The sequence below is a fragment of the Babylonia areolata genome, chromosome 25, assembly GCF_041734735.1.
Source record: "Babylonia areolata isolate BAREFJ2019XMU chromosome 25, ASM4173473v1, whole genome shotgun sequence".
NCBI classification, from domain to species: domain Eukaryota; kingdom Metazoa; phylum Mollusca; class Gastropoda; order Neogastropoda; family Buccinidae; genus Babylonia; species Babylonia areolata.
This window is the reverse complement of record NC_134900.1, coordinates 25043535-25070884: the sequence shown is the minus strand read 5'-3', so window position 1 is coordinate 25070884 and position 27350 is coordinate 25043535. Positions and strand designations below refer to the sequence as shown.

Genomic DNA, 27350 nt, shown 5'->3' with positions numbered 1-27350 from the left:
TTCTTTGTTGTTGTTGTTGTTTTGTATTGTTTTTTTGTTTTTTTTTTTCATGTGTTTCCGTGTGTGTGAGTGTGTTGGGGTTGAGAAGAGTATTGATGGGGAGGCAGGGAGTGCAGAACAAAATCTAAAGTGCTTTGAGCAGTATTTCTGGAGAAATGTGCTATGTAAATATCCATTATTATTATTAGATATTGCCAGCATCACAGGTCATTCAGGGAAAGTTCATCTATCCAGTTATTTCTCTTCTGTGTTTCTCTCTCTCTCTCTCTCTTTTTTTTTTTTCCTTTCCTTTTTTGTCTTCTCAGTCATGAATATCGTTAGGTTATGAGCAGCTGAACCTTTTTTTTTCTCAAAATATTTTGAACTGTTTTATCAGAAACAGCTGTGGGTTTGGGATGTCTTCTTTTTCCTTTTTTGAAAAAAAAAAAAATATATATATATATATATATTTTAAATAACAATTCTAAAACTGTATCCTCATTCAAGCAGCATCCACGGAATGAACGCACTCCATTCCATGTCTGTAGTCATGGATGTTCGTGCTGGTGTGCCTGACTGCGTATGTGTGTGGTGTGTTTGTGACTGACCTGTTATTGTTGAAGTGCTTTTAGAGGTTGGAAAGGTCTATATGAGTACACTGTTAGTATTATAACTATAATGAAATGATTATGAATTTTGTTGTTAATATCATTATTGATATTCTTAGTAGCAGCAGTTGTAATATTATTATCACCATTATTTAGTAATGAACAAAAACGAGGTGAATAATCTCCCCCTGTGATCACGCCAGAACAGATAGCATTGTTTTGGAGGCTAGCACAAAAAGTAGAACTGTCTCAATCAAGAAACTTTATTTTTTTATTTTGTTATTCAGAAATTGAAAAAAAAAAATGTATTGATTCAAGTGTGTGGACCATATTCTGTTTCAGACACTGAAAGGTTATTAAAGATGATTATTTTTTTTTTTTTAATGATGATTTAAAAAAAAATATTTACAGGATGGAAAGTTTCCATAGGGCTTTCTTTGTTGCAAGTTTTCAGTCTCTGCTTAAAATCTTCCTGTCATTGAAATGATGTGGTTTTGTTTATTATTGCTTGAAGCTGTGTGTATTGATTCATTAATTTAAGTCCTGCATGAGCAGTAAATGTTTTATTAGCATTTTTTGTATTTGCATAAAAAGGGATGATGGCCCTTTATGAAGGACTTATGATTTATAGAATCGCTAGCTTTGTGGTCCAATTCATGCATGAGATAGTATCTCAACTCATTGATATCTTGAATACGAGTCTTGGTGGTGATCTGTCGGAGGAAGAGAGAGAGAGGGGTGGACGTCAGAGAGGTAGAAGGGATGATTTTTTCCCCAGTATTTTTATTATATAGATGAACAGCAAAAAAAAAATTGAAAAAGGACGGCATCAGCCTTTCTCCAAACTGGAGGTTTGTTCGTGCCATCCCACAAGAGTCCGGCCCCCAATATTTTGGGGGTGTTGCAAGACAATTACCAAAATCTAACATTTTTCCGTTCCTACCCCCACAAGTAAAAAAAAAATGCTTGCACATCAAGTATACAAATTCTAATCAGAACTTTCGGTCCAACCCCCACAAGCAATAAAGTATAAATAAATTTTTTAAAAAGCCAGCACAAGTTTTCAAAAACAGAACATTCATTCCTACCCCCATAAATAAAAATGCCAGCACATCAGGTATACAAATTCTAAACAAAACCTTCGGTCCTACCTCCACAAGTAAAATGCCAAAAGACGGCACCAACCAGAGTAAATGGTTCTTTATAATGAGCTTGTCAACACAGACTAAAATCATTCACTGAAATAAAAACAAAGTTGTCCATTCGTCTGCCTTTTTGTCTGTAGAGGCATCATCATGCCTGTTGACTTTTTTCCCGGGCAAAATCACAAATGTTCACAACCGATACAGGCTCACAATCACTCAAATCTTTCTCTCCCCTCCCACATCCTCCCCTCCCCCATCTTTGAAGCTGCCTTAGGAGTTGTAGTCGAAGAAAGAGTCCTCGTCCCAGAGGCTGCAGGTGCTTATGCCAGCCATGGGCAGTCCTGGCTCACAGCCGAAGGCCATACCGAACAGGTTGTCATTGGCGATGGCAAAGTTCAACCTGTGGGGACACGGGTTACATCTAAGCACGATGTGCATTTCAACGAACCCCCACCCACCACAAAAAACATACTTTTTTTTATTACCTAAGTTTTCATTACACACACAAATGGAAAGCTTTGATGTTCCCAGGGTCAAGGAATGTGGAAATTTTGTTTTTTTTTGGAGGGGGTGGGGGGAGGAGGGGGTTTGGAAGTTGGGGCTGGGGGGAGCTGAACGCTATGTGGAAATGATTCGGTCTTTCTTTTATCGCTGACCATTTGCAAGAAGTATAATCCAAAAACCCTTACCAGAAATCGAAAGTACACAATTTCATCACTAAAGAGTTGTAAATGTGTATGGAGCATTTCTTTTGAACTTAACTGAGTCATGTATTATGGGCGTTTGAGTGTGTGAACTGTTAGTCATGAACTTTTACAGGCATATACGCGTTTATGCCAACATGCTCGACAGTACTACATACATGACCACGCGCATACGCACATGCTCTCATTCTTACATATTGACATGAAAACAGCACATACAAGGTAGTCTGGTGTTTTCCAGTGTGTGATTACCAGTTTTTCTGTGTGCGATTGTTAAATCAAAAACAAACTTTTGGAATAATTTTCTTTCTTCTTCATCTGCACTTACTCGACTTCTGCTTTGGGTTTCCCTGGAGCAAGTTCTCCAAGCTCTTTGAACACATCACCTGAGCAGTACGCCTACAACAGAAAATAAACACTGGTTTAGGTAAACCATAACTTAATTTGAACACCACTGAGAAACATTTTCACAAGTAGCATATTGAGTGCACATCATCATCATCGTCGTTTGTTTAATTTACACAAGCACTGAGAGTACATGAATACGCACGCTTATTACTCACCCAAGAAAAAAAAAATCCACTGGCATCAAGTGATGATCCACCACCACAACTTTGTATACGTGTTTATGACTATTTGTCATTTTGTATCATTTTAGCTGTTTCGAAATTATGAAGCTGTTTCCAAGATCTGAAGCTGTCCCAGCATGTAAAATCGGAACAGTTTCAAGCCACATGATCAGTGAAGAACACACTCCATCTCCGGTGAAAAAGAGACAGCATCTCTCTCTCTCTCTCTCTCTCTCTCTCTCTCTCTCTCACACACACACAGAGTTAACCTCACAAAAAGAGCGCAATCGCCATCAACTTACGAAGACCTACAATTATGTATAGGCGTATGTATGTATGCGCACGCGTGTGTGTAAGTATATGACAGCACGTTTTTACCTGTGCCAGGAGGTAGAAACGGAACTGCTTTTTGTCAGCGAAAGTGTTGCTTCCCAGTGTTAGCTGCTCTTTTGAAGCACTGGTTTCGTCCTGAAACAGAAAAATGAATGATATTCCCACTGTGTTCTTATCTGCACTCCGGAATAACCCTCCCCTCCCTCGCCCCCTCCCTTCTCTCTCTCTCTCATTACAATTCTTTCTCTAGCTCATGACTAATTTCTTTCTCTTCTTTTTTCTTTTAACACACTTTGTTTTTGGGGGATTAGGGAACAGTGAGACAAAGGAAATCGACGACAAAGCTGATGATTCACCAGCACCGCCTGCCAGAAGAAGTACTCTATATGAACACGTATTTGTATTTGTTTTTATCACAACAAATTACTCTGTGTGAAATTCGGGCTGCTCTCCCCAGGGAGAGCGCGTCACTACACTACAGCGCCACATTTTTTTTTTTCTCCCTGCGTGCAATTTTATTAGTTTTTTTCTATCGAAGTGAATTTTTCAACAGAATTTTGCCAGGAATAACCCTTTTGTTGCCATGGGTTCTTTTACGTGCGTTAAGTGCATGCTGCACACGGAACCTCGGTTTATCGTCTGATTCGAATGACTAGCGTCCAGACCACCACTCAAGGTCTAGTGGAGGGGTAGAAAATATCAGTGGCTGAGCCGTGATTCGAACCAGCGCGCTCAGATTCTCTCGCTTCCTAGGCGGACGCGTTACCTCTAGGCCCTCACTCTGCCATGACAGTCATATTCGACCAAAATTGTCAACAAACGGCTTCAAGTTCATCGTTAGATGGCAAGAACTAATACGCATGTGAAAAAACAACAAAACGATATATTCCGGAACAATTTCTGTTGCCATGCGTGACAAGGGAAAAAACTATGTGATTACCTACCGCGATAGCAACTTGCGGTTACTTACCTTGTTGATGAGTTGCAGTGTGGCAGCCGCTGTGATCAAGTTTGTCAAATGATCTGGGTCCACGTTCTGAAAAAAAAAAAAAGAAAAGAAAAGAAAAAAAAATCAAATGCAAAAATAACAATGAAATCATGTTTTTGACACAAAATCAACATGACACATGAAAACGTCCGAAGAGATGTGCATAAGACTGAATTCAGTTTGAAACCTTTCATAATCATTCACGAATCGTGCTGATACTCCACCATTCTAACCCCCAACACATCAGTCCCCATTCTCTCTCTCTCTCTCAATCGATAGGAATTTGGGGTAAGTGACCGAAAATCATGATTTTATTAGTTGCTGGACGTTGTTCTTAAAAGTGTGAATTAACCATGAGAAGTATGGGAGGATATTAATTTTGTGTTTGTGTGTATGCGCGTGGGTCCGCGAGTGGTTATGTGCTAGCGCGTCTGTGTGTTATTGTGCATGTTCATCGGCTTTTGGAAACGCGTTTCAATTGGAGCCAAAAGTTTGTGCCTATGTTTATCGGCACTGTATCAGTATGTATTGTAACCCCCTTGCCAAAAGGGTATCTGCCAGTGGCATTAAATGTGTGTGTGTGTGTGTGTGTGTGTCTTTCACACACACACACTCTCTCTCTCTCTCACGGTAGTCATTTAACTATTAATTACAACTGTCGAAGGTGGACTTGATGATAACAATGTGGCTTTAGTCATCCGATCGTCGATACTGACATCTCTCTCTCCCTCCCTCGTCCTTTTGTCAATCTGTGTGTGTGTGTGTCTGTTCTTTATCATATTTTTTCTGCAGGACTTTTTTTTTTAAATTCTGTCTTTCTCCCCTTTTCATTTAATATATGTGTGCTATTGTAACTGATGTAGATTAGCAAGGACAGGTTGGAAGAATGGGCCATGCCCAAAATCTTAAATAAAAAAAAGTTCTGAGTTCTCTCTCTCTCTCTCACACACACACACACTCTCTCTCTCTCTCACTTACAGAGGATAGCGTGGGGGTGACGTTGTCAGACATACAGGTGATTCTCTCCTGTAGAGACAGCACCGAGGGATCGGTCCAAGAGTTCCTAGTTTCTGGGTCTGCCACAGAAAACAAAAGGGTTGAAGAATGAAAAAAAACTAACAAAGAGAGACAGGAAATCGGACACGGAAACGAAACGAAACGAAACGAAATTCTATTTCACCAGGGTAATGAGATGAGCAAGTACACATGCTTTTTTCCACCCAGCCCTGGACATAAAAAATACCAACCAAACAAAAAACCCCGCAAATATCAAGCATAAGAAAAAAAAAATGAAAAAGAAAGCAAAGTAATAGATCAAAACAAAAAAAAAAAAGAAAAAAAAGAAGGAAGGTAGGGGGATGGGAGGCGGTGTGTGTGTGTGTGGGGGGGGGCGGGGGGAGGGCACGGACAGTTATCAATATAATTATCATCAAAGGCCACAGCCACTTAGGAAGGGCTATGTGAACATAACTGTATAACAAAACCAAGCCGTACAAACGCACGCTACGGGTCACAGTACCGAGTAAACTGACGTAAACATTCTCATAAAACAGCGATAGGCTGTCTGTAGTCATTTTATGACTTACTTTATTTTTCTCTCTGGAATATTTTTCTCAAGACTGGACAACAAAATTTCGGAAGAATGATTTCTCCTGGAATATTCTCTTGAGAATGGGATAGCAAAGAAGAAAGCGTATTAATTTTCTTGTGACTCATTGCGCAGGGGGGCACAGAACATCTGTGTGATCAAAAGTTCCACAGCCTTAACGATGACCAGACAGGAGGGAACAAAAAAAAGAACGTCACAGCAATCGCCAGTGGTCACTGTCACAGGAAAGAAGAAAAACAAAGAAACGTCACAGGAGCCATCAGTGGACATTACAGCCAACCCCATTTTATCCACTTTTTAGTTGAGGGAGGAACACAATCGATTTCATTAAAAAAACAAAAACAAAAACCTAAACACACAAAAAACACGAGATCAAAGAACACGTTCGCAGACTAAGCTTTCTCTTTTTCATGGAATCTGTGCGTCGTTGAATATTTATTGCTCTGCCTATGTTATTTTCATGTTGAATGGTCAATGTTCAAAACATTCTATTCCGTCAGCTCCCAAAGTACAATGTCTATTAAATTCTGCTCTTCTTTGAATATAAATTGTTGGGAAAAACATGTTCGGCTGAGCTATGAAATAAAATTTAAAAAAAAAGAAAGGTACACACGTACGGAGAAGGCCAGACAGGATACTTCTGGCAGCAATGTATTGATAGAGAGGTAGAAGTTCCGCACTGTCTTTCAGCCAGGTGCCCAGATGAATGAAAGCCAGAGGCAGGTCTGAAACGCACACAGCACACATCATCAGGTCTGAAACGCACACAGCACACATCATCAGGTCTGAAACGCACACAGCACACATCATCAGGTCTGAAGCAAACTTACTACACTACATCGAACAATTCTCACTGAAACTCGTATACACCATGACTGAAATCTATGCACACATATTATTCCCGTTTGAAAAAACAACAACCCAAAAACAAAAATATACATACATACCAGGTGTGAAACACACACGTTCAGAACAAGAAAATTCCTGTGTGGAAACACACACACACACACACACACACAGGGAACTGCTATCAGGCATAGAAAGAAGTCTGCATCAGTATTTCATAACAAGAACAAATGTATCAATGTACAATGGAAATCTGCCACACTCGTTACCCCTTTACTATTTATCGATTTCCATCAGATTTATTTTAAAGTACAGTTACTACGTACCAACATGTCAGCTAAACTGACTTTTAAAGTTCAGCATACATTAATGAATGTTTAAAACTTAGCAAGTGAAAGTAAATTAACATTACGACTACTGTTAAATATAATTAAGTGTTGTCACATGGAACTACATGTGTCTTTTGAAAAGCACGTGATTTTAGCGGTGAAAACTTTTTTCACTCACCTACATCTTTTTGCTAACTTCAAGCATTTTTCCTGTTCATATGGGCAAGATGGCCTGTAAAAACTGAATAAACCATTACTTGTATTGTTGTCATTATTGTCAGACACAAAGAGAACTCACATAACGTGTCGGTGTCCACACTGTACAAGGGACTGAACTGGAGACGGACTTCGTCGGGCCGATCCACTTTCCTCTCGTCCAGAGTTCTCTCCATGGCCACCAGGGAGCGCCGCCTCTGCAGGGCGTTGCTCAGGAAAGACTGCGTGGCGCTCACGTTGCTCCGGAATTCCGGATTGACCGTCTCTTTCCGGACACCCAGCTCCGGACCCGACGTGGCCAGGAGGGACATTTTGCTGGCCAGAAAGTTCCTGGGGAAAGAAATAATTTCTGGGGGTTAACTCGCTCCATACAAACGGCGAAAGAGACGACGTTAACAGCGTTTCACCCCAATTACCATCATCAAAATATTGCAAGCGGAAGGCTCTTATACTGAAGACGTGAATGTTGACAAAGAATACCAAAATTCTGACGACGGAAGCTAAAGGTTGGGTCATTCAGACACCCACTGGACATCCGAGGGGTCTGTGTAGAGGAGAAGAGAGGACTGGCCGTACTGAGTGAGTTAAATCTCTCTCTCTCTCTCCTCTCCCCCCCCACTCCCCCCCTCTCTCTCTCACTCACACAAAGAAACTATCATTCTGTTTTGACTATGACCTTGTAACCACCCTCAATGACATGGGTCTGAGGCCTATTCACTGAACATTTCAGAGCTCTCTCTCTCTCTCTCTCACATACATCACACACCCCACCTCCCTCCCGCCCCCCCCCCCCCCCAATACAAACACACACAGGATCGACAAGGGGTTCTTTTCTAGATAAGTTGGCTGGTTACATAAAAAAAAATCCAACAAGAAATGGCTCCTATAGATCTTAATGTTATACTGTGAAATGTCCAGCGAAAACGTCATGCATGGTGCAGTCAATCTTCTTTCTTAAAAATAAGAAGAATCATATTGCAATGTTTCTATACACTCTCCCTCCAGTTACATACTTGACAGAATCGTACCATTAACAGCAGAAACAAACCAATCTGAGCCAGTGTAAGATTCCCAGCAGACTGAGACACCGTTCACAGGATTTTTGTATCGAGGGCAAATGCAAAAGAACAAAATAATAATGCGTATACATTCATGGACAGACAGCAATCTTACGACATACAAACTTCACCTTGTTAGTTCCGTCAGCCAACCGAGGTCTGTCAACACCGAGTCCAGTGTCACTGTTAGGTTGTGAACCAACTCTTCACTGAAGTTCTCTTCGACCATGAATGTCTCCACTGCGTTCGACTTCAGCAGCTGAACGGCATCCGGGAAAGCTACATCGAATGTTATCTGCAAGGTACACGCACGTGTATTAAGTAAACACTAGTGCATTACACAGACGCATGCACACAAGCATATACGCACACCCCCACCCCACCCTCAAACACACACATTAGTACAGCCAGCGTCAGAGTAGCTCTGGGGAACATCCACCTCAAGGTTATCATGACCTGGACCCTGCCCCCCCCACCCCATCCCCGACACGCAAACACCCACCTTCCACCCCACCCCACACACGCACTCACAAACCTATGCACAGCCAGCATCAGAGTAGTTCTGGGGAACGTCCACTTCAAGGAAGGTCTTCATGTCCTGGACCCCACACGCAAACACCCGCCTTGCACTCACCCCCCCCAGCTGCTCCCCCTCCACACACACACACACACACACTCACAAACCTTAGCACAGCCAGTGTCAGAGTAGTCCAGGGGAACGTCCACCTCAAGGAAGGTCATCATGACCTCCCGGAGCGACCTGGGCACCAAAGGCCAGCCCTTGCGGAACAGCACGTGGTAGAAGATGTACGTCTTGACCACGTCGTCCTCAGACCGCTGCAGCAGGATGTCCAGGGTCTCCAGGTAGTCCTTGTAGTACACACGTACCTGTAGGGAGAGAGGGGGGGAAGGGGGAAGGAAGAAGAAAGGTGATAAGGTGAGACTTCTGAATATATATATATATATGTGTGTATGTATATGTGTATGTGTGTGTGTGTGTGTGTGTGACAGTGTGAGTGAGTGAGTGAGTGAGTGTGTGTGTGTGTGTGTGTGTGTGTGTGTGTGTGTGTGTGTGAGTGTGACAGTGTGTGTGTGTGTGTGTGTGTGTGTGTGTGTGCGTGTGCGTGCATATATCCCGAGTGTGAGAATATGGACGTTAACCACTTTGAGGGCCACAGTGTCAAGCCATTCAATGTACACACGTACCTGGGGGAAGGAGGGGGGAGGGAGGAAGAAAAGTGCGACTTCTGGGTGACCTTTTGTTGTTGTTGACGTTGTTGTTGTTGCTAATGTCCGCAGTGTTGAGAATGTGGACATTCACCAGCCATTCAATGTTAAGTTCTTCGAATGTGTTTCGAATGTATCATCTATTTATTTAGGCGAGAGGGGGATGGGGGAGGGGGCGGGGGGAAAGAAAGAAGTGTAGGCGAGACTTCTGGGTGACCTTTTTGTTGTTGTTGCTAATCTCCAGGGTGTGAGAATATGGACAATAACAACGTGGAGGGCCGGTGTTAAGCCATTCAGTGCAAGTTCCTCGAATGCTTTTCGAATGGATCATTCGGGTGAAACTTTTTATTGTTGTTACTGCTGATATCCGGATTGTTGAGAATGTGGACATTAACCACTTCGACAGCCACAGTGTCAAGCCACTGCATGTTAAGTTCCTCGAATGCTTTTCGGGTGAATCAGTCATCTACTGTTTTTCTGAGGGTTTTTTTTTTTCTTCTTCTTTTTTTTCTTTTCTTTTTTGACATACAACATGTGTAACATGTGAAAACGACAAGGGGAAAAAAGAGAACACACAATTTTATATTGAAGATCATTTCATTATTTCAAATATTACAGTTTAAGTTTTACATGTATCGATTTCGCTTAATTTATTCATTTTGTCGGGTAGTGGGGATAAAAAGACAAACTACTGCCCGTATTTAGCCTTCGTGTGCTGTAAGTTAAGATTTCTTTTCATCCTTATATCGGATGGAATAAGAGAGAGAGAGAGACAGAGACAGACAGACAGACAGACAAACAGAACACTGAACGCTTTAATGTCAATGGCTGTAATCAATAGCTTTACAGCCCTAATGACATCGGGCTTCATAATACAAATACCATGTATCAGTAGTGGTAATATTGATGAAAACCAAATCCAAAACGAAATCAATCGATTTGCACAACTAACAGCAGAGAGAGAGAGAGAGAGAGAGAGAGAGAGAGAGAGAGAGAGAGAGAGAGAGAGACAGAGACAGAGACAGAGACAGACAGACAGACAGACAGACAGACAGAGCGACAGACAGAGAGAAAAAATTCTTTATTTTCGAGGACAACAGATAAGCACTGGTGTGCTTTAAAAAATTTTTTTTTACATCCAGTCAACGCCCTGAATAGGGTCTACACTACACTACACAATACTAAATAATAATAATAAAAGCATCGGAGCATAAATTAATTACATCTCAATTACAGCCTAATAGAGAGACAGACAGAGTATAGACAGAGACACAGAGACCCTCACCCGGTCGGCAGAACGTTTGTTCAGCATGCTGGCCCAGGACAGGGAGGGGGTGAACTGCTCCACACGACCCACCGTCATCGTCTCCGCGTTCAGCCGTGTCCAGTCCGCCGTGTCGTCAGGTAGGATCTGAACCACGGGGCCACAGGCTGACAAGTTTACTACCACCATTCAACGGTACATCGTGTTGTATAAGTTTCGTTTATTTATTTATAGTCTGTTCATCTAAGATGATGATATTAGATTTGTGTCGTCAGGCAGGATCGGAACCACGGGGCCACAAGCTGACAAGTTTGCTACCACCATCTAACGTGCATTGTATTGTATTACTCTTTGTGTCGTCAGGCAGGATCGGAACCACGGGGCCACAGGCTGACAAGTTCACTACCACCATTCAACGGTACATTGTGTTGAAGTACTCTTTTGTGTCATCAGGCAGGATCTGAACCACGGGGCCACAAGCTGACAAGTTCACTACCACCATCTAACGTGCATTGTATTGTATTACTCTTTTGTGTCGTCAGGCAGGATTGGAACCACGGGGCCACAGGCTGACAAGTTTACCACCATTCAACGGTACATTGTGTTGTGTTACTCTTTTTTTTTTGTTACAACATTTTCTCTGTGTCCGCCGTGTCTTCAGGCAGAATCTGAACCAGGGGGCTACAAGCTGACAAGTTTACTACCACCATTCAACGGTACATCGTGTTGTATTATTCTTTTGTGTCGTCAGGCTGGATCGGAACCATGGTGCCACAGGCTGACAGGTTTACTACCACCATCCAACGTGCATTGTATTGTATTACTCTTTTGTGTTATATTACTCTTTTGTGTCGTCAGGCAGGATTGGAACCACGGGGCCACAAGCTGACAAGTTTGCTACCACCATTTTACATATATAGTAATGTTTAACTTTTTTTTCACAAGAGATTTTCTCTGAAATTCAGGCTGCTCTCCCCATGGAGAGAGCGCGTCGCTACACTGACAGCGCTACCCTTGTTTTCCTGGCTGTAGGTGTTTTTTGTTGTTGTTTTTTACTTACGGAAGTGGATTTTTCTACATAATTTCGCCAGGGACAAACATTTTCTTTGCCGTGGCTTTTTTTTTACGTGCGCTAAATGCATATTGCACACGGGGGACATCGGTTGGTTCATCGTCTCATCCGAATGACGAGCGTCCAAACCACCACTCAAGGTCTACTAGTGGAGGGGGAGGGGGGAAAATACTGGCGACTGCCGGTGTGATTCGAACCAGCGATTCTCTCGCTTCCTATGCGAACGCGTTACCTCCAGGCCATCACTCTACACATCTACCAGCCACACGTCTACCAACCGACACCTACTCCATTCCACCACTAAACCACACACCTGTCTCTGGACCCTCACCGTACACGCGCATGCCTTGCCACCAATTCCTGCCCTCCGTGTGGCGCGGTGGCCTCGTGGTAAAGCGCCTCTTAAAGAAGCGAGTGTGCACGGTTTCAAGTCCCAGAAAGGACCGTGGTTTTTTTTTGGTTTTTTTTTCTTTTTGTTGTTGTTGTTGTTGTTTTTTAATCCTCCCCTCCACCAAACCTTTAGTGCTGCCATGGGTGCTAGTCTTCCGGATGAGACGATAAACCGATGTCTCGTGTGCAGTATGTACTTAGCGCACGTAAATGAACCCAAATCAACAAAAGTTTAAAAAACGCGAATTAATTGTCCATCACTAACTTGGAAAACACACTAAAGGTTCTGCCTAAATTAGTATTTTTGTCTCTACTTATCTGTTCGTTTGCTGCTTTTTTTTCCACAGAAGAATGTTACATGCAGAGCACTTTAAAAATGATCGCAGGGGAAAAAAAAAGAAAGAAAAGAAAAGGAAACAGAAAAGGGTAGATGGGCTCTATGGACTTGCATGAAACTGAAACTACAGTAATATAATATAATATATAATATAATATAATATAATATAAATCGATTGCTGCATGCATATCACTACAAAAAAAAAAGGTGCTCTCACTTGCACACAACTGAAACCACAAAGAAAGAAAAAAACAGAAAAAAACGGCATCTCCTTACCTGTTTCAGTTGTTTCTCGAAGTTCAGGACGTCCCACATGCGCGCCTCTATTTTCTCGTTAAGGTCCGGAGGAGGGCTACTACCCCTGAGGTTGAGGGTGAAGAAGGAAAACAGGATGTTTCTCAACGTCATCAAATAGGCCTTTTCCGTCTCCTGTGCAGTACCGCCAAGACACACACACACACACACACACACACACACAGAGAGAGAGAGAGAGAGCAGATGAAGAATGTATTTGACTAGTTGAAAACATCCAAGAAAAAAATACTTGACATATGTTTGTTTTTGTTTGTTTTTTGTTTTTTTTGTTTTTGTTTGTGTATGTGTGTGTGTGTGTGTGTGAGAGAGAGAGAGAGAGAGAGAGAGAGAGAGAGAGACTTGACGCACTGAGAGAGAATATAGCGAGAAAGGGAGGGGGAGGGGGACAGAGAGGGAGGGGAGAAATGAAGGGAGGGAGAAAGAGAGGGGAGGAGAGAGATGGGGGGTGCAAAGAGATAGGAAAATAGAAAGGCAGAGAGAGAGTGGGGGGTGGGGGGGGGGGGGAAGAGAGGGAGAGAGAGAGGGGAAGAGACAAAAGACTGACAGACAGGAACAGATAACAGAGACTGGCACAGAAACAAGGTGAGAATAAACGAAACCTTACCGGATTATCGTCTGATAACCGACTGACTGACTTGTCGACTAAGGCGTGACACACGACACACACCGACTTAGCTGAACAAGACCCCCTCGATAAATCCCCGAAGCATCACCACAACCAAACAACAGCAGAAAAGTCACACCCTCAAATTCTAACAACAAGCACTGCTTCTGCGAATGATCTAGCCACCAATGACATACACAGACGTTACAGACCAGAACTGCACACACACACACACACACACGCACACACTGTAAACACGCAGCCCCCCTTACCCCACCCCCCACCCCACACACTAAGCGTACACACGCACCCACGCGCGCACACTCACACGCACACACCCACACCCACCCCTACCTGTATGACCCGAATGCTCTGGGAAGAAGGGTCGTAGAGGGATGGCTTCAGCACCAGTCTTGGGGGAGAAATCTGAAATGAAAGAAAAAAATCATTAGCAGCAGCAGCAGCAGCAGTAGTAGCAGCAGCATTAGAATGTCGGCAGAAAAGGTAACAGCAGCAACAGTAAGAGTAGTTCACCAGCAACAGGAGGCAGAGGAGGTGGAGGAGGAGTAGAAGGAATAAAATTAGTAGTAACAATAGTAGTAGTAGTAACAGTAGTAGTAGTAGTAGTAGCAGCAGCAGCACAATGGTAGCAACAGGAAAAGTAGTTGTAAAGCAGTAAAACCGTTGTTCATCAAGCAACATTTCACTAACTGACGACAAAGACACTATCAAAATAATGATTTGTGTTTTATTCAGTCTTCCTTCCTTCCTATGTTGCTGGCTATTTCTTTCTCTTTCTCTTTCATATATCTTTATTACGGTCGTTTATTTATTTATAGTCTGTTCATCAAAGATGATGATATTAGACTGAAATATCTTTTTCTTTTTCCCAGGTTCGTTCGTTCTTTCATTTTTTTTCTCTTCTTCCTCCCTTTCTTCTCCCCTCTTTCAAAAAGACAAACAGGCCTGAATAAATCTTACAATAAACAAATGAAAATCATGGCAAAATAAGTTTTCTATATACACACACAAGTTAGATAAAAAAACAAAACAACCCAACTAGATAACATGAAACAAGCAAGAAGTTTCTGCATCGATTTCAAGAGGTCGCCAGAGCGTGCGAACTGATCCATATATATGCAACACCACATCTGCTGAAAGGAAATTAAAGACAAAAAGAAACAGATACCCGACTTTTGCATAAACCCAACGCACTGGTCTGGCCTAGAGAGCCGAAACCAGTATCAGTATCAGTAGCTCAAGGCGTCACTGCGTTCGGTCAAATCCATATACGCTACACCACATCTGCCAAGCAGATGCCTGACCAGCAGCGTAACCCAACGCGCTTTGTCAGGCTTTGAGAAAAAATAAATAAAAATAAATAATAATAATAATAAATTAAATAAATAAATAAATAAAATAAAATAAATAATAAAAAAATAAAATAAAATAAAATAAAATAAATAAATAACCAGGTAACAGACAGACAAAGAGGCCGCCAGGTATTTCGCACCTGAATTAAACTTTAAGGTCTCACAGCCTTTTACGACCACCGGGATAGTGAAGTCATATCCACTGTGCCTAGGACTCAGCATAGGAAGGTGGGTGGCCCCCAAGTCCTCTCCTGCCACCTCTTCTAGATAGCCTTCCCCTTCCGATGTCAGATAACCATTCATACCTGGGTGGAGTGAGGTCAACCCGAGTAAAGTGCCTTCGATCCCCAAGGAAACAACGAGACCACTATGCCGAAACAAGCCCCTCCAACCCTGATCACTGGTCAACACCGGTTCAGAAATACACCTGAGGCAGGTGGGAGGTAATCTGGCTAATCTGCCAATATAGTGCCCGGTGAAGGTCTGGGTTCGAATCCTGAATCCTGACTTCGCCCTGTCTCCAAAGTTTGGAAAATCGAACTGAGCGTCTAGTCTTTCGGATGAGGCGATAAACCGAGATCCCCCGTGTGTATAACACGCACTTGCCGCACTGAAAGAAACTCACTCATGGCAACGTTAAGTGTTGTCCTCTTGCAAATTTCTGTAGTAAAATAAATAAATAAAAATAATTTTAAAAAAAAATCTACTCCGACATGTACACAACTATAATGACTATATGCATGCACTTAGGTCCTGAGAAGCGCATTGGGGTTTCGCAACTGGGTCAGGCCAGCATTTTGCCCAGCAGATGTGGTGTAGCGTTTTAATTATGGGTGGGTTGTTTTTTTCCGAACGCAGTGACGCCTCCTTGAGAAAGTGAAAACTGACGAACAGTGGTGGAGAAATTCACCTGAGGCAGGTAGGTGAACTTGTTCCCGTCGAAGACCGGCACGCGCCGCACGCTAAAGAGAGGGCCGTCGTCATAGTGCTCCAATGACGTCAGCTGCATGTCCTCGATCGTCAGCGGTGACGTCAGGTTGATGTTGAAGCCCAGGGCCGCAAACAACGTGTGCATCTCCTGCAAGGCTGTTTGGGGAAGGGAAGGGTGTGATTGGATAGATGGATGGATGGATGGATGGGAGAGGGGGAGAGGGAAGTCGTAGTCTTTTGAGAGAGGCACGTATTTATAAAAAGAACATTTACGTCTAAGTCTGTGAGAGAGGGAGAGAGAGGGAAAGAGAAAGGGAGAGGGGAAATGGAGACGGAAGAGAGAGGAGAGTGAGTGAGAACAAGATGGGAAGAGAAGGTGACAGAGAGGCGAGAGAGAGAGAGAGAAAAAAGGGGAATGACGAAGGGGGACAGACAGAGACAGACAGACAGACAGAATGAGACACACACACACACACACACACACAGAGACTGACAGACACAGAGAGACAGAGACAGAGAGCAAGCAATATTCAGCCAACCAAAAGGACCCCAGCTGCACAGATGAGAAACCAAAAGCGGCAAGGTCTGATAGCATGAAACGTGGATGTATAGATAGAGATCGATCGATAGACTTAGATAAATAGGCCTAGATGGACAGATAGACTGATAGATTTGCCTCACCAGGCAACGTATCGTAGATGGTGTTGGTCGCCTTACAGGTGCCGAAGAGGATCTTGGCCACTTTCTCCCCCTCTGTAGCTACAGGGCTGATCGGCTGTGACAGCACGTCTGTTGGGGGGACACACACACACACACACACACACACACACACACAATCATAGTGTGTGGCGCCCCAATGACCCTTCACAGAGATGAAGAGGAGAAGACATCATATATCTATATTGTCATCTATGTCTATCTACCCATTTGTACTGGCTTGTGGAAGTAAAGCAAAAGAAAACAAACCACAGCACAAAGAGAACAGATAACAAAAGGAACAGGTGATACCCACGTGATGCAGATCGCTTTCCTCAATGTTCTGTTTATGCACAACACATACACTCGCGCGCGCGCACGCACACACACACACATACACCCAAACATATTGTTTTTCACACATGCACACAAAAGTAAATTCATAAAACTTGGGAAAGTATACACACACGCACACAAAGTAAATTCAAAAACCTTGGGAAGGATACGGAACTTATCTTTACATCTGAAACATAGTAGTATTTATATTTGTATTTCTTTTTATCACAACAGATTTCTCTGTGTGAAATTCGGGCTGCTCTACCCAGGGAGAGCGCGTCGCGATACTGCAGCGCCACCCATTTTTTTGTATTTTTTCCTGCGTGCAGTTTTATTTGTTTTTCCTATTGAAGTGGATTTTTCTGCAGAATTTTGCCAGGAACGACCCTTTTGTTGCCGTGGGTTCTTTTACGTGCGCTAAGTGCATGCTGCACACGGGACCTCAGTTTATCATCTCATCCGAGTGACTAGAGTCCAGACCACCACTCAAGGTCTAGCGGAGGGGGAGAAAATATTGGCGACTGAGCCATGATTCGAACAAGCGCGCTCAGATTCTCTCGCTTCCAAGGCGAACGCGTTACCTCTAGGCCATCACTCAACATAGTAGTAGCAGTGGTTGTAGTAGTAATAGTATATTGTAGGTCTTTTTCTTTTGTTTTGGAGGGGAGGGGTATGTGTGTGTGTGTGGGGGGGGGGGCGGTATGCTTGTTTCGTTTCACACTGTTGGACTGAAAGTGTGATTGAATGTACATGTACTGTTATTACGACATCTACACTCCAAAAGGGGTCATCAAGAATTTAATTTCTTTTAAATCTCTGCATCTTGTAATATTTGACAAAATTAATGCACAACAACATCGTGCAAAAAAAACAACAACAACAAAATAAAATAATCTATCTTTTAATCCTTGACAAACGCACAACAACAACAACGAAACAAAAAGCCTCACCCGCCGTCATCTGGTACAGATCCTCCAGAACAGCGTTCAACAAGGGGGAAAACTCTTTCGAGAACGTGGAGTCGCCGACGTCGTCGGGTTTCTCGTTCTTGCCACAGGCGTGGTCATAGAAACTGTGACACTTGTCCACGGCCACTGCCGCTGACGCTGCTTGCGTCAAGGACGCGTTGATCGCTGCGCCAACTAGCGCGCACTTTTCGGTCATGCACGTGGTGTGGGGTTTGGGGGTTGTAGATGTTGTCGTTGTTGTAGGTAGTTGTAGGTGGCGGTGTCGTGGTGGTTGTAGTAGTTGTAGTAGTAGTAGTAGTAGTAGACGTTGTTGTAGGTGATGGCGTTGTACGAACAGTAGTTTTTGTTGTCGGTGTTGTGGCTTTGACGCTGGTCGACTTTCTCGTTGGTGATGTCGTTGCTGATGATGATGTCCTGGTAATGGTACTCTTCGGCGTCATCGTCCTCGTCGTTTTCGTCGTCGTCGCTTCGTTTCTGGGTGGCGTCGTTGCTGACGAACTCGTCGTCGTCTTTGTCGTCGCTGTATCGGGGAAAGGCGATGATGACTTGGCAGAGGCGATGGTGGTGGTGGTGGTGGATGGTGCTGGCTTCTTGGTGAGGACGTTGGGGGATGAGGGGTGTGGTGTGGTGAGTGTGGGGGAAGAGGTGAGGCTGGGTGTAGTCGGGAGATAGGGGGGAGTCCTTGTGGTGAGGTGGGAGGATGACGATGAGGATGGCTGGCCGTAATTGTGAATCTGAAAGAGGGTCTTTTATTTAGAGAGATTATGGAGAACTTGGTTTGATCTGATTAAACTGATTCAACATTCTGAGCGAGGGTATGGTACGTTTCAAAATGAAAGAATGGAATCATAATTATATGACCGAATGACCTGTAACCAGCAATCCAGTTTTTGGAACGACACACTCACGGACTTAAGTGACTAAATGATTGCTAGACTGATTGGAACATTAAGCACTATTGCGAACACCGAGAAACCAAAATGACTCCGCCCAAGCCCATCCCAGTTCAACTAATGCAATTCCAAACGGATCTTGCTCACCCCTGCGCTCCGAAACCGCCCAATACCCACCTGTGATCAAAATTTAACCCGACCTTCTCCAACCCAACCACTCCCTCCACAACCCATCCCAACCCTCCCTCCCACGTCCCTTTTCTCTTCCCGAACCCAACCACCCCTTTCCCCAATGCCAAGAGAACAGATGCCATTTCCAGCATAGTATTTCGCAGAAGGTGAGGATGCTATTGATACCTGAAAGTCCAATCCCCCTCATCCCAGCAAATTCACGGGGGATATACCCTACCTCACCTCAACTTAACTCAGCTCAAAGTTACACACACACACAAACACACACACACACACACCATCCACCCCCTCAACCCCCCCGCGCGTCCGTCCTTTTCTTTAAGCATATTATACTCTGTTTTTCTCAACCGCATGGCAGATACCATTCAATCGCTCACACAATCACCGACCGTTAGATTTACCCTACCTTGAATCCAACCCAATGCCACACACGTACACACACACACGTGCGCGCGCGCGCACACACATCAACACATCCCCCACCCACCCACCCAATACAGCACATTCACACACACACATTCAATCCACCCTACCCCCTCCCCTCCACACACACAAACCCACACCCCTACCCACCCACCCACACAATACAGCACATCCACACACAAACACCTCCCATCCACGCCCATCCCACCCCCCCACCCCAAACACACACACACACACATGTCTATCCACCCACACAATACACCACCTCCACACACACATGTCCGATCCACGCCTATCCCCCCCCAACATACACACACACACACAAACTCACACATCCCCACCCACCCACACAATACAGCACCTCCACACACACACATCCCATCCAGGCCCATCCAACCCCCCACCCCAAACACACACACACAAACTCACACATCCCCACCCACCCACACAATACAGCACCTCCACACACACACATCCCATCCAGGCCCATCTAACCCCCCACCCCAAACACACACACACAAACTCACACATCCCCACCCACCCACACAATACAGCACCTCTACACACACACAACCCAACCCAATCACCCACCACTCCCACCCCAACACACACACACACACACACACACACACACACACAAGTACCTCCGTGGTGTTGGACGTGCCCAGGACTCCGCTGACGACCAGGAAGACGACGAGGAAGAGGACGACGACGGTGAAGATGGCGAAGAGCAGGAGGACCAGCAGCAGCTTCTCCCGCCGTGTCCACCCCGAGTCCTCGTCGCTGTCCAGCTGCGTCCTTGACCTTGCCATGGACACCATCCGCTTCACCTCGTCTGGGTAGTAGTAGGCCACCCCGTTCTCCAGGCTGCCCGATATGTCTGGAACAGCAACCCTCTGTGTGTGTGAGTGTGTGTGTGTGTGTGTGTGTGTGTGTGTGTGTGTGTGTGTTGTTGTTGTTGTTTTTGTTGTTGTTTTTTGCAATCTTCTGATGGACGTGACTTGTGGTGTGGTGGGTATCAGTCGTAACGCTTTGTTTGAGTTTTCAAACCACTGATGGTCGTGACTTGTGGGGAGGTGGCCTAGTCGTTACGCGTCCGCCTAAGAATGTGAGAAAATATGGGTTTAAAGGTTCGAATCCCACAGCATTTTTTCTGCTCCCCCCCTGCTCCACTTCCACCCCCACCCCCCTCCGTTAGACCTTGAGTGATGGTATGCACTATGGTAAATCGGATGAGACTATCAACCTAGGACCAGTGTGTAGCAGCATGCACTTGGCAACAAAAAAAGGTTGAAGGGTTGAAGAAATCCACTCTGATTGGAAAACTAATACATCTGCAAGCATGAAAAAAAAAAAAAAAAAAGTAGCGTGGCGCTGCACTGTAGCGAAGCTCTCTCCCTGGGGAGAGCTGTCTGAACTACACACGGTAAAATCTATTGTGCCAAAGTGTAATATACCGCAATACGAAAGAACATAATACAGTACAATACTAAATATCTTTCATCTTTTTTGTTGTTTTCGCCTCGCTAACTATACAGTGCCATACACGGGCTGAAAAAAACAACAAAAAAAAACAAAAACAAAAAAACACACAACCCTAAAATTATCGGTCCCGTAAAACAAATTTTAAAAAACAAACAAAAAAACAGAACTGGCTGGGAAATAAAATCATTTAACTGGGCACAGGTACAGTCACATTCGCGCACATACCTTGCTTTCTTCCTATATTGCAAGTATATACCCTATTCATCCTGAATACATGGCAGTTGCCATTCACTCCTTCATTTATCTATTTATTTATTCACTCGCGCACGCACGCACTCACCGACCGCTGGATATATTTCGAAATCCAACCACTCCCCCCCCCCCCCCACACACACACACACAATCCCGCGGTCTCCCTACTTTTTTTTTTCATTCTAACCATAATTCTATCATTATATCCCATTATCTTAACACATGGCAGTCACAATTCATTCCTTCACTCACTCGCTCACTAACTCAGCAACACACACACAAACACTCGCTCGCTCTCCCTCTCCTCTCCACCCCCTATATACCGCCCCAACATCCCCCCCCACACACACACACCGCCCCAACCACACACACTTTCACCCACACCCACGCCTTCTCCCACAACCCCAACCACACACACACTCGCTCGCTCTCACTCTCCCCTCCACCCCCCACCCCAACCACACACACACACACCGCCCCATACACATTCTCTCTTTCACCCACACCCACACATCTTTCCCACAGCTCCGCACCCCTCCTCCCACACCCCAACACACCCACACTGACCGTCAGCCAGGTCTCCATCAAACATGTACTTGGAGGACAGGGCACTGCGCGCACTGAGCGGGAGGTCCAGGTGGATGGGGGGCCGCACCACCTCGGGGAACGACGTCTGCTCCCCCACACCCTTCCTACCCCTCCTGGGAGTCCTGGGCGACCCCTGCAGAAACCCGGACCTCCACGACATCCATCCGTCCGCCAGATCTTCGGGGTCATCCAGGATCGAAGCACCACCGCCCCCTCTTCCTCTTCCTCCACCTCCTCCTCGTGGGGTTTTAGGGGGGCTCAGGGACACACGGCGCCTGGGTGTGGTGGTTCTGGGTGTTGCCCGCTTGGGAGGACTGTCGGAGCGACTGCGGGGGCTGGGGGGGTAGCTGTTGAGCCGGGAGGACCTGGGGGTGGGGGGCAGGCCTCGAGGACTGGGCGGAAAGCTGTCGGAGTTCCTGACAAGACAGACATACGTACAGAGGATGGGTTCAGTGGATGAAGTCCACGCAGGCACACAGAGACGATGGATTTTTAACGTGTGACTTCCTAACAGGTACAGACGATGAATTCAGAAGTGACTTCTTAACAGATAGAGACAACGAAATATCTCCCTAAGATACAATGAATTCTGAATTGACTTCCTAACAGACACAGACAATGAATTCTGAATTGACTTCCTAACAGACACAGACAATGAATTCTGAAGTGACTTCCGGATGGACACAGACAATGAATTCTGAATTGACTTCCCAACAGACACAGACAATGAATTCTGAATTGACTTCCTAACAGACACAGACAATGAATTCCGAACTGACTTCCTAACAGACACAGACAATGAATTCTGAAGTGACTTCCGGATGGACACAGACAATGAATTCTGAATTGACTTCCTAACAGACACAGACAATGAATTCCGAACTGACTTCCTAACAGACACAGACAATGAATTCTGAATTGACTTCCTAACAGACACAGACAATGAATTCCGAACTGACTTCCTAACAGACACAGACAATGAATTCTGAAGTGACTTCCTAACAGACACAGACAATGAATTCTGAAGTGACTTCCTAACAGACACAGACAATGAATTCTGAAGTGACTTCCTAATAAGCACAGACAATGAATTCTGAATTGACTTCCTTACAGACACAGACAATGAATTCTGAATTGACTTCCTTACAGACACAGACAATGAATTCTGAATTGACTTCCTTACAGACACAGACAATGAATTCTGAATTGACTTCCTAACAGACACAGACAATGAATTCTGAATTGACTTCCTTACAGACACAGACAATGAATTCTGAATTGACTTCCTAACAGACACAGACAATGAATTCTGAAGTGACTTCCAAACAGACACAGACAATGAATTCTGAATTGACTTCCTAACAGACACAGACAATGAATTCTGAATTGACTTCCTTACAGACACAGACAATGAATTCTGAATTGACTTCCTAACAGACACAGACAATGAATTCTGAATTGACTTCCTAACAGACACAGACAATGAATTCTGAATTGACTTCCAAACAGACACAGACAATGAATTCTGAAGTGACTTCCAAACAGACACAGTCAATGAATTCTGAATTGACTTCCTTACAGACACAGACAATGAATTCTGAATTGACTTCCTAACAGACACAGACAATGAATTCTGAATTGACTTCCTAACACGGGAATGAATTCTGAAGTCACTTCCAAACAGACACAGTCAATGAATTCCGAATTTACTTCCTAACAGACACAGACAATGAATTCTGAATTGACTTCCTAACAGACACAGACAATGAATTCTGAATTGACTTCCTAACAGACACAGACAATGAATTCTGAATTGACTTCCTAACACGGGAATGAATTCTGAAGTCACTTCCAAACAGACACAGACAATGAATTCTGAATTGACTTCCTAACACGGGAATGAATTCTGAAGTCACTTCCAAACAGACACAGTCAATGAATTCCGAATTTACTTCCTAACAGACACAGACAATGAGTTCTGAATTGACTTCCTAACAGACACAGACAATGAATCTTCCTAACACAGGAATGAATTCTGAAGTCACATCCTAACAGACACAGTCAATGAATTCTGAAGTCACTTCCTAACACAGTCAATGAATTCTGAAGTCACTTCCTAACAGACACAGACAATGAATTCTGAATGGACTTCCTAACAGACACAGACAATGAATTCTGAAGTGACTTCCTTACAGACACAGACAATTCTGAAGTGACTTCCTTACAGACAGATACAATGAATTAGGTTGTGATTTCCGTAACAAGACAAGATACAGAAGATGAATGAAGTAGTGACTTCCTAACACACAATACTGATGATTCAAGTAGTGACCTCCTAACACACAATACTGATGATTCAAGTAGTGACTTCCTAACACACAATACTGATGATTCAAGTAGTGACCTCCTAACAGATATAAAGACGAATACACATGAAATTTGTATATATATATGAGATTGTCCTGTGCCACCACCCTTACTTTCTTCTTCGCCGTTTTCTTGCATTTCAAAATCAAACTCGTCTGTAATAATGTCAGAAGCAAGTTTGATACATTTCTTTTTCAGTCAATCACCAATCTGATCACACCACAACACCAACCTTAAACCTAATCAAGCCCTGCAGACAAAAAGAAGAGAAAAAACACAGAGGTATCGAGAGACGAGAGGCGGGGGAAAAACGAGGAATGGTGACAACCCTCTTTCCTTCCCAAACACACACACACACACACAAAGTTACTCCCTCCATCCTTTCTTCCAACCCATTCCCACACGCAAAAGCGAATAAATAAATAAATAAATAAATAAATAAATAAATAAATGATGAATGAATAAATAAATAAACCAACAAACAAATCAACAACCCCCCCCCCTCCCACCCCCCAAAAAACAAAAAAAAAACACCCTACGGCAGCGGGCTTCTCGGAGTCGGCAGCGGACGCTCCCCGAGCCTCAGAGAGCGCAGCTGGGGCATCGTTCGGTCAAAATGGTCGTCGCCCTCCAGGGACGAAGACGGGTCCTCGCTGGACGCTGCCGCTGTCTCCTCCGTCGTCTCCTCCTCCTCCGAGGAGAAGGGAGGGGGGAGGATGGGGGGCGGGGTGAGGCGGGACAGTCGGGGGGTCAGCGTCCTGTCCAGCACCTTCTTCAGGTCGTCATAGTGACCAGAGAAGTCCCCACCCTCCTCCTCGTCCCTCGTGTAGTGCCAGCTGTTGTGGTTGCCCGTCCGTCTGGTGGTAGGCTGGTCTCCGCTGCTGTACCGTCGCATGGCTGGGTGTTGGGGGTGGTGGGTGTTGGTGGGTGTATGGGGGTGAGGGTGGTGAGGGATGGTAGTGTAGTCTCACCGAGGACTGAGACTTAGCTTGGACAGAGAGCGGTCTTCCTGTTGAAACATCAAAGCGAGGAGAATGAAATGACTGAAAAATTTATGCTGCTTTGTTGGGTCGATCAATACTGCTTGATATTAGATTTTTTTTTAAATTGAAATCAAGTAGCACGTAAAACAGACAAAGAAATCGAAACTCTGGGAAAAAAACAAACAAACAAAACCACACACACACACAAAAACAACAACAACAAAACCTAAGCCCATCACCCCACCTGCCTCATCCCTTCCCAGTTCTCTTCATTTGGAAGTGGCAGTCTTTCATGGCCTCATGGTGGTTGGGGGGAAGGGGGAGGTTGGGGGAGGAGGAGGAGAGAAGGTTGGACAGGGGAGAGGGGAAGGAGATCAGGGAGAGATGGTGAGGATGTATTGATCAGATGAAAGGCACTGGCAGCGATAAAAAAACAAAAAACAAAAACAAAACAAAAGTCATGAAGTTGAGGAGCAGGAGGAGGAGGAGGAGAAGGAGAACAACCACCACCACCAAAATAACTAACAACAAGAAGAAAAACAATAAGACGAAGAACAAGAAAAAAAAAAGAAGAAAAACCAACAACAATAAGAACAAATGGACAAAACCAACAAAAAAACAACAGCTACCACTACAATAACAACCATCACCATAACAACAACAACCAGAATCAAGCATTTCTCGGCTGGCATAATTCTACAAAAACAATTCATTGCGCTGCTGTCTCTCCAGTTACACCCCCCTCCCCCCCCACAACAAGAATTCATGATCTATTCAACGTTCTACACATGCCACGCAACACGGAACTCACCCGCTCTCAACCAACGTCTTTGGAGTTGGTCAGGGTGTGTTAATAAAACACTGCACACACTGTGTGCAATCGACAACAACGGGATCAACAACAAGAAAACACCGTGAACAATAAACCACCACCACCAAAGACAATGACAACAATCAACGATCGACTGTCGTTCTGAGCGCGTGCGTACGTGTTTATGTTCACGTGTGTGTGCTGTGTGTGTGTGTGTGTTGTGTGTTAGTGTGTGTGTGTGTGTTTGTGTGTGACAGATACAGAGTGTTTATCTGGTACGTGTCACACACACACACACACTCTCTCTCTCTGGCACACACACACACACACACACACTGTGTGTGTGTGTGTGTGTGTGTGTATCTATGTGTGTCTGTGTGTAACACATACCCGGTAAACACTCTTGTCTCTGTCACACAAACTCTGTGTGTGTGTGTGTGTGTGTGTGTGTGTGCAAGAGAGTGAGAGTGTGTGTGTCTGTGTGTGACACGTACCAGATAAACACTCTGTATCTGTCACTATCTGATGCTGGCCAGGCATCTGCTTGGCAGATGTGGTGTAGCGTATATGGATTTGTCCGAACGCAGTGACGCCTCCTTGAGCTACTGAAACTGAAACTGAAACACTATCTGACAGGTACCCACCCACAAACACAGAAATCCCAGTCTTAATTCTAGAAGAAACAAACAACAACAACAAAAAACCCAAAGCTATATAACATATACAACACATCACCCCAAGTCATACTCACAGGTTCATGACTTCTCCTCCTCTTCCTCCCGGCGACAACACAAAATCCACGCTGGCCGGACCGCCATGCGACACACACTTGCACACACGTACATACACATACACACTCGGAGAAAGCTACCCAGGGTATTGTCAGTAAGCACAAACGTAAACTTTCCCACCACGCTTCCACACTCCCCAACCGTTCCAGTAATACACCGCACCACAGCGCCAAGCACCACAGAACCGTACGACTTATCAACAGTTCATATACATGATTATATGCGAAATCATATAGCAACAGTAGTTTCTTCGTTATACGGTTTATTCGAGTCACTACCGATCTCTTTCCGTCTCGACCGAAATATTTTGTCCGTGATTACTTTTCATAATCGTCGGTTCCGTTCGCTCGCGCGAGTCTTTAATCGGTCCTGCAGGGTTCTTGTTGTTGCTATGTGCGTGTGTAAAGTATTGTGGCACTGTATTACCGTGTTAAGGTTTGTAAGGGAGAGGGGAAGGGCGAGGGGACGGGTGTTAGTAGGTTTTCGGAATGATGGGTGAATGAGAGAGAGTGTTTGTAAGTGTCCGTGTGTGTGTGAGTGTTTGTGTGTGTGTCAGTGAGTGAGTGAGTGAGTGAGTGTGTGTGTGTGTGTGTGTGTGTGTGTGTGTGTGAGAGAGAGAGAGAGAGAGAGAGAGAGAGAGAGAGAGAGAGTGTGTGTGTGTGTGTGTGC

At 44.4% G+C, this 27350-nt stretch overlaps 1 protein-coding gene across 2 annotated transcripts; it reads right to left on the bottom strand.

Annotated features, from left to right (window-relative positions):
- Positions 1-52: 52 nt before the first annotated feature.
- On the bottom strand, positions 53-26925 carry LOC143299356 (uncharacterized). Of its 2 annotated transcripts, XM_076612493.1 has the most exons (15): positions 17879-18194; positions 16578-16685; positions 15877-16052; positions 13948-14019; positions 12951-13103; positions 10897-11022; positions 9069-9272; positions 8516-8679; positions 7409-7656; positions 6553-6660; positions 5305-5402; positions 4309-4374; positions 3384-3473; positions 2765-2835; positions 53-2132 (listed from the first exon to the last, which is right to left on the bottom strand). In XM_076612493.1, exons 1-15 carry the CDS (start codon positions 18090-18092, stop codon positions 2003-2005), a joined length of 2028 nt encoding a protein of 675 aa, XP_076468608.1. In that variant the 5' UTR covers positions 18093-18194; the 3' UTR covers positions 53-2002. The 2 variants fall into 2 exon arrangements, 1 of the variants encoding a protein (XP_076468608.1); XR_013057518.1 differs by lacking the exons at positions 53-2132; positions 2765-2835; positions 3384-3473; ... (8 more) ...; positions 13948-14019; positions 15877-16052 and adding exons at positions 20049-20284; positions 21709-22145; positions 24636-25105; positions 26642-26925 and having other exon boundaries at positions 17879-18630.
- Positions 26926-27350: the final 425 nt, after the last annotated feature.

Bases quoted from the DNA above. Each gene is read 5' to 3' on its own strand.
- LOC143299356 (XM_076612493.1), bottom strand. From the start codon at position 18,092: ATGACCGAAAAGTGCGCGCTAGTTGGCGCAGCGATCAACGCGTCCTTG. The intron at 2,836-3,383 runs GTAAAAACGTGC...TTTCTGTTGTAG, and splicing joins GTTTCTACCTCCTGGCACAG to GCGTACTGCTCAGGTGATGT. The intron at 2,133-2,764 runs GTAAGTGCAGAT...GTGTCCCCACAG, and splicing joins AAACCCAAAGCAGAAGTCGA to GTTGAACTTTGCCATCGCCA.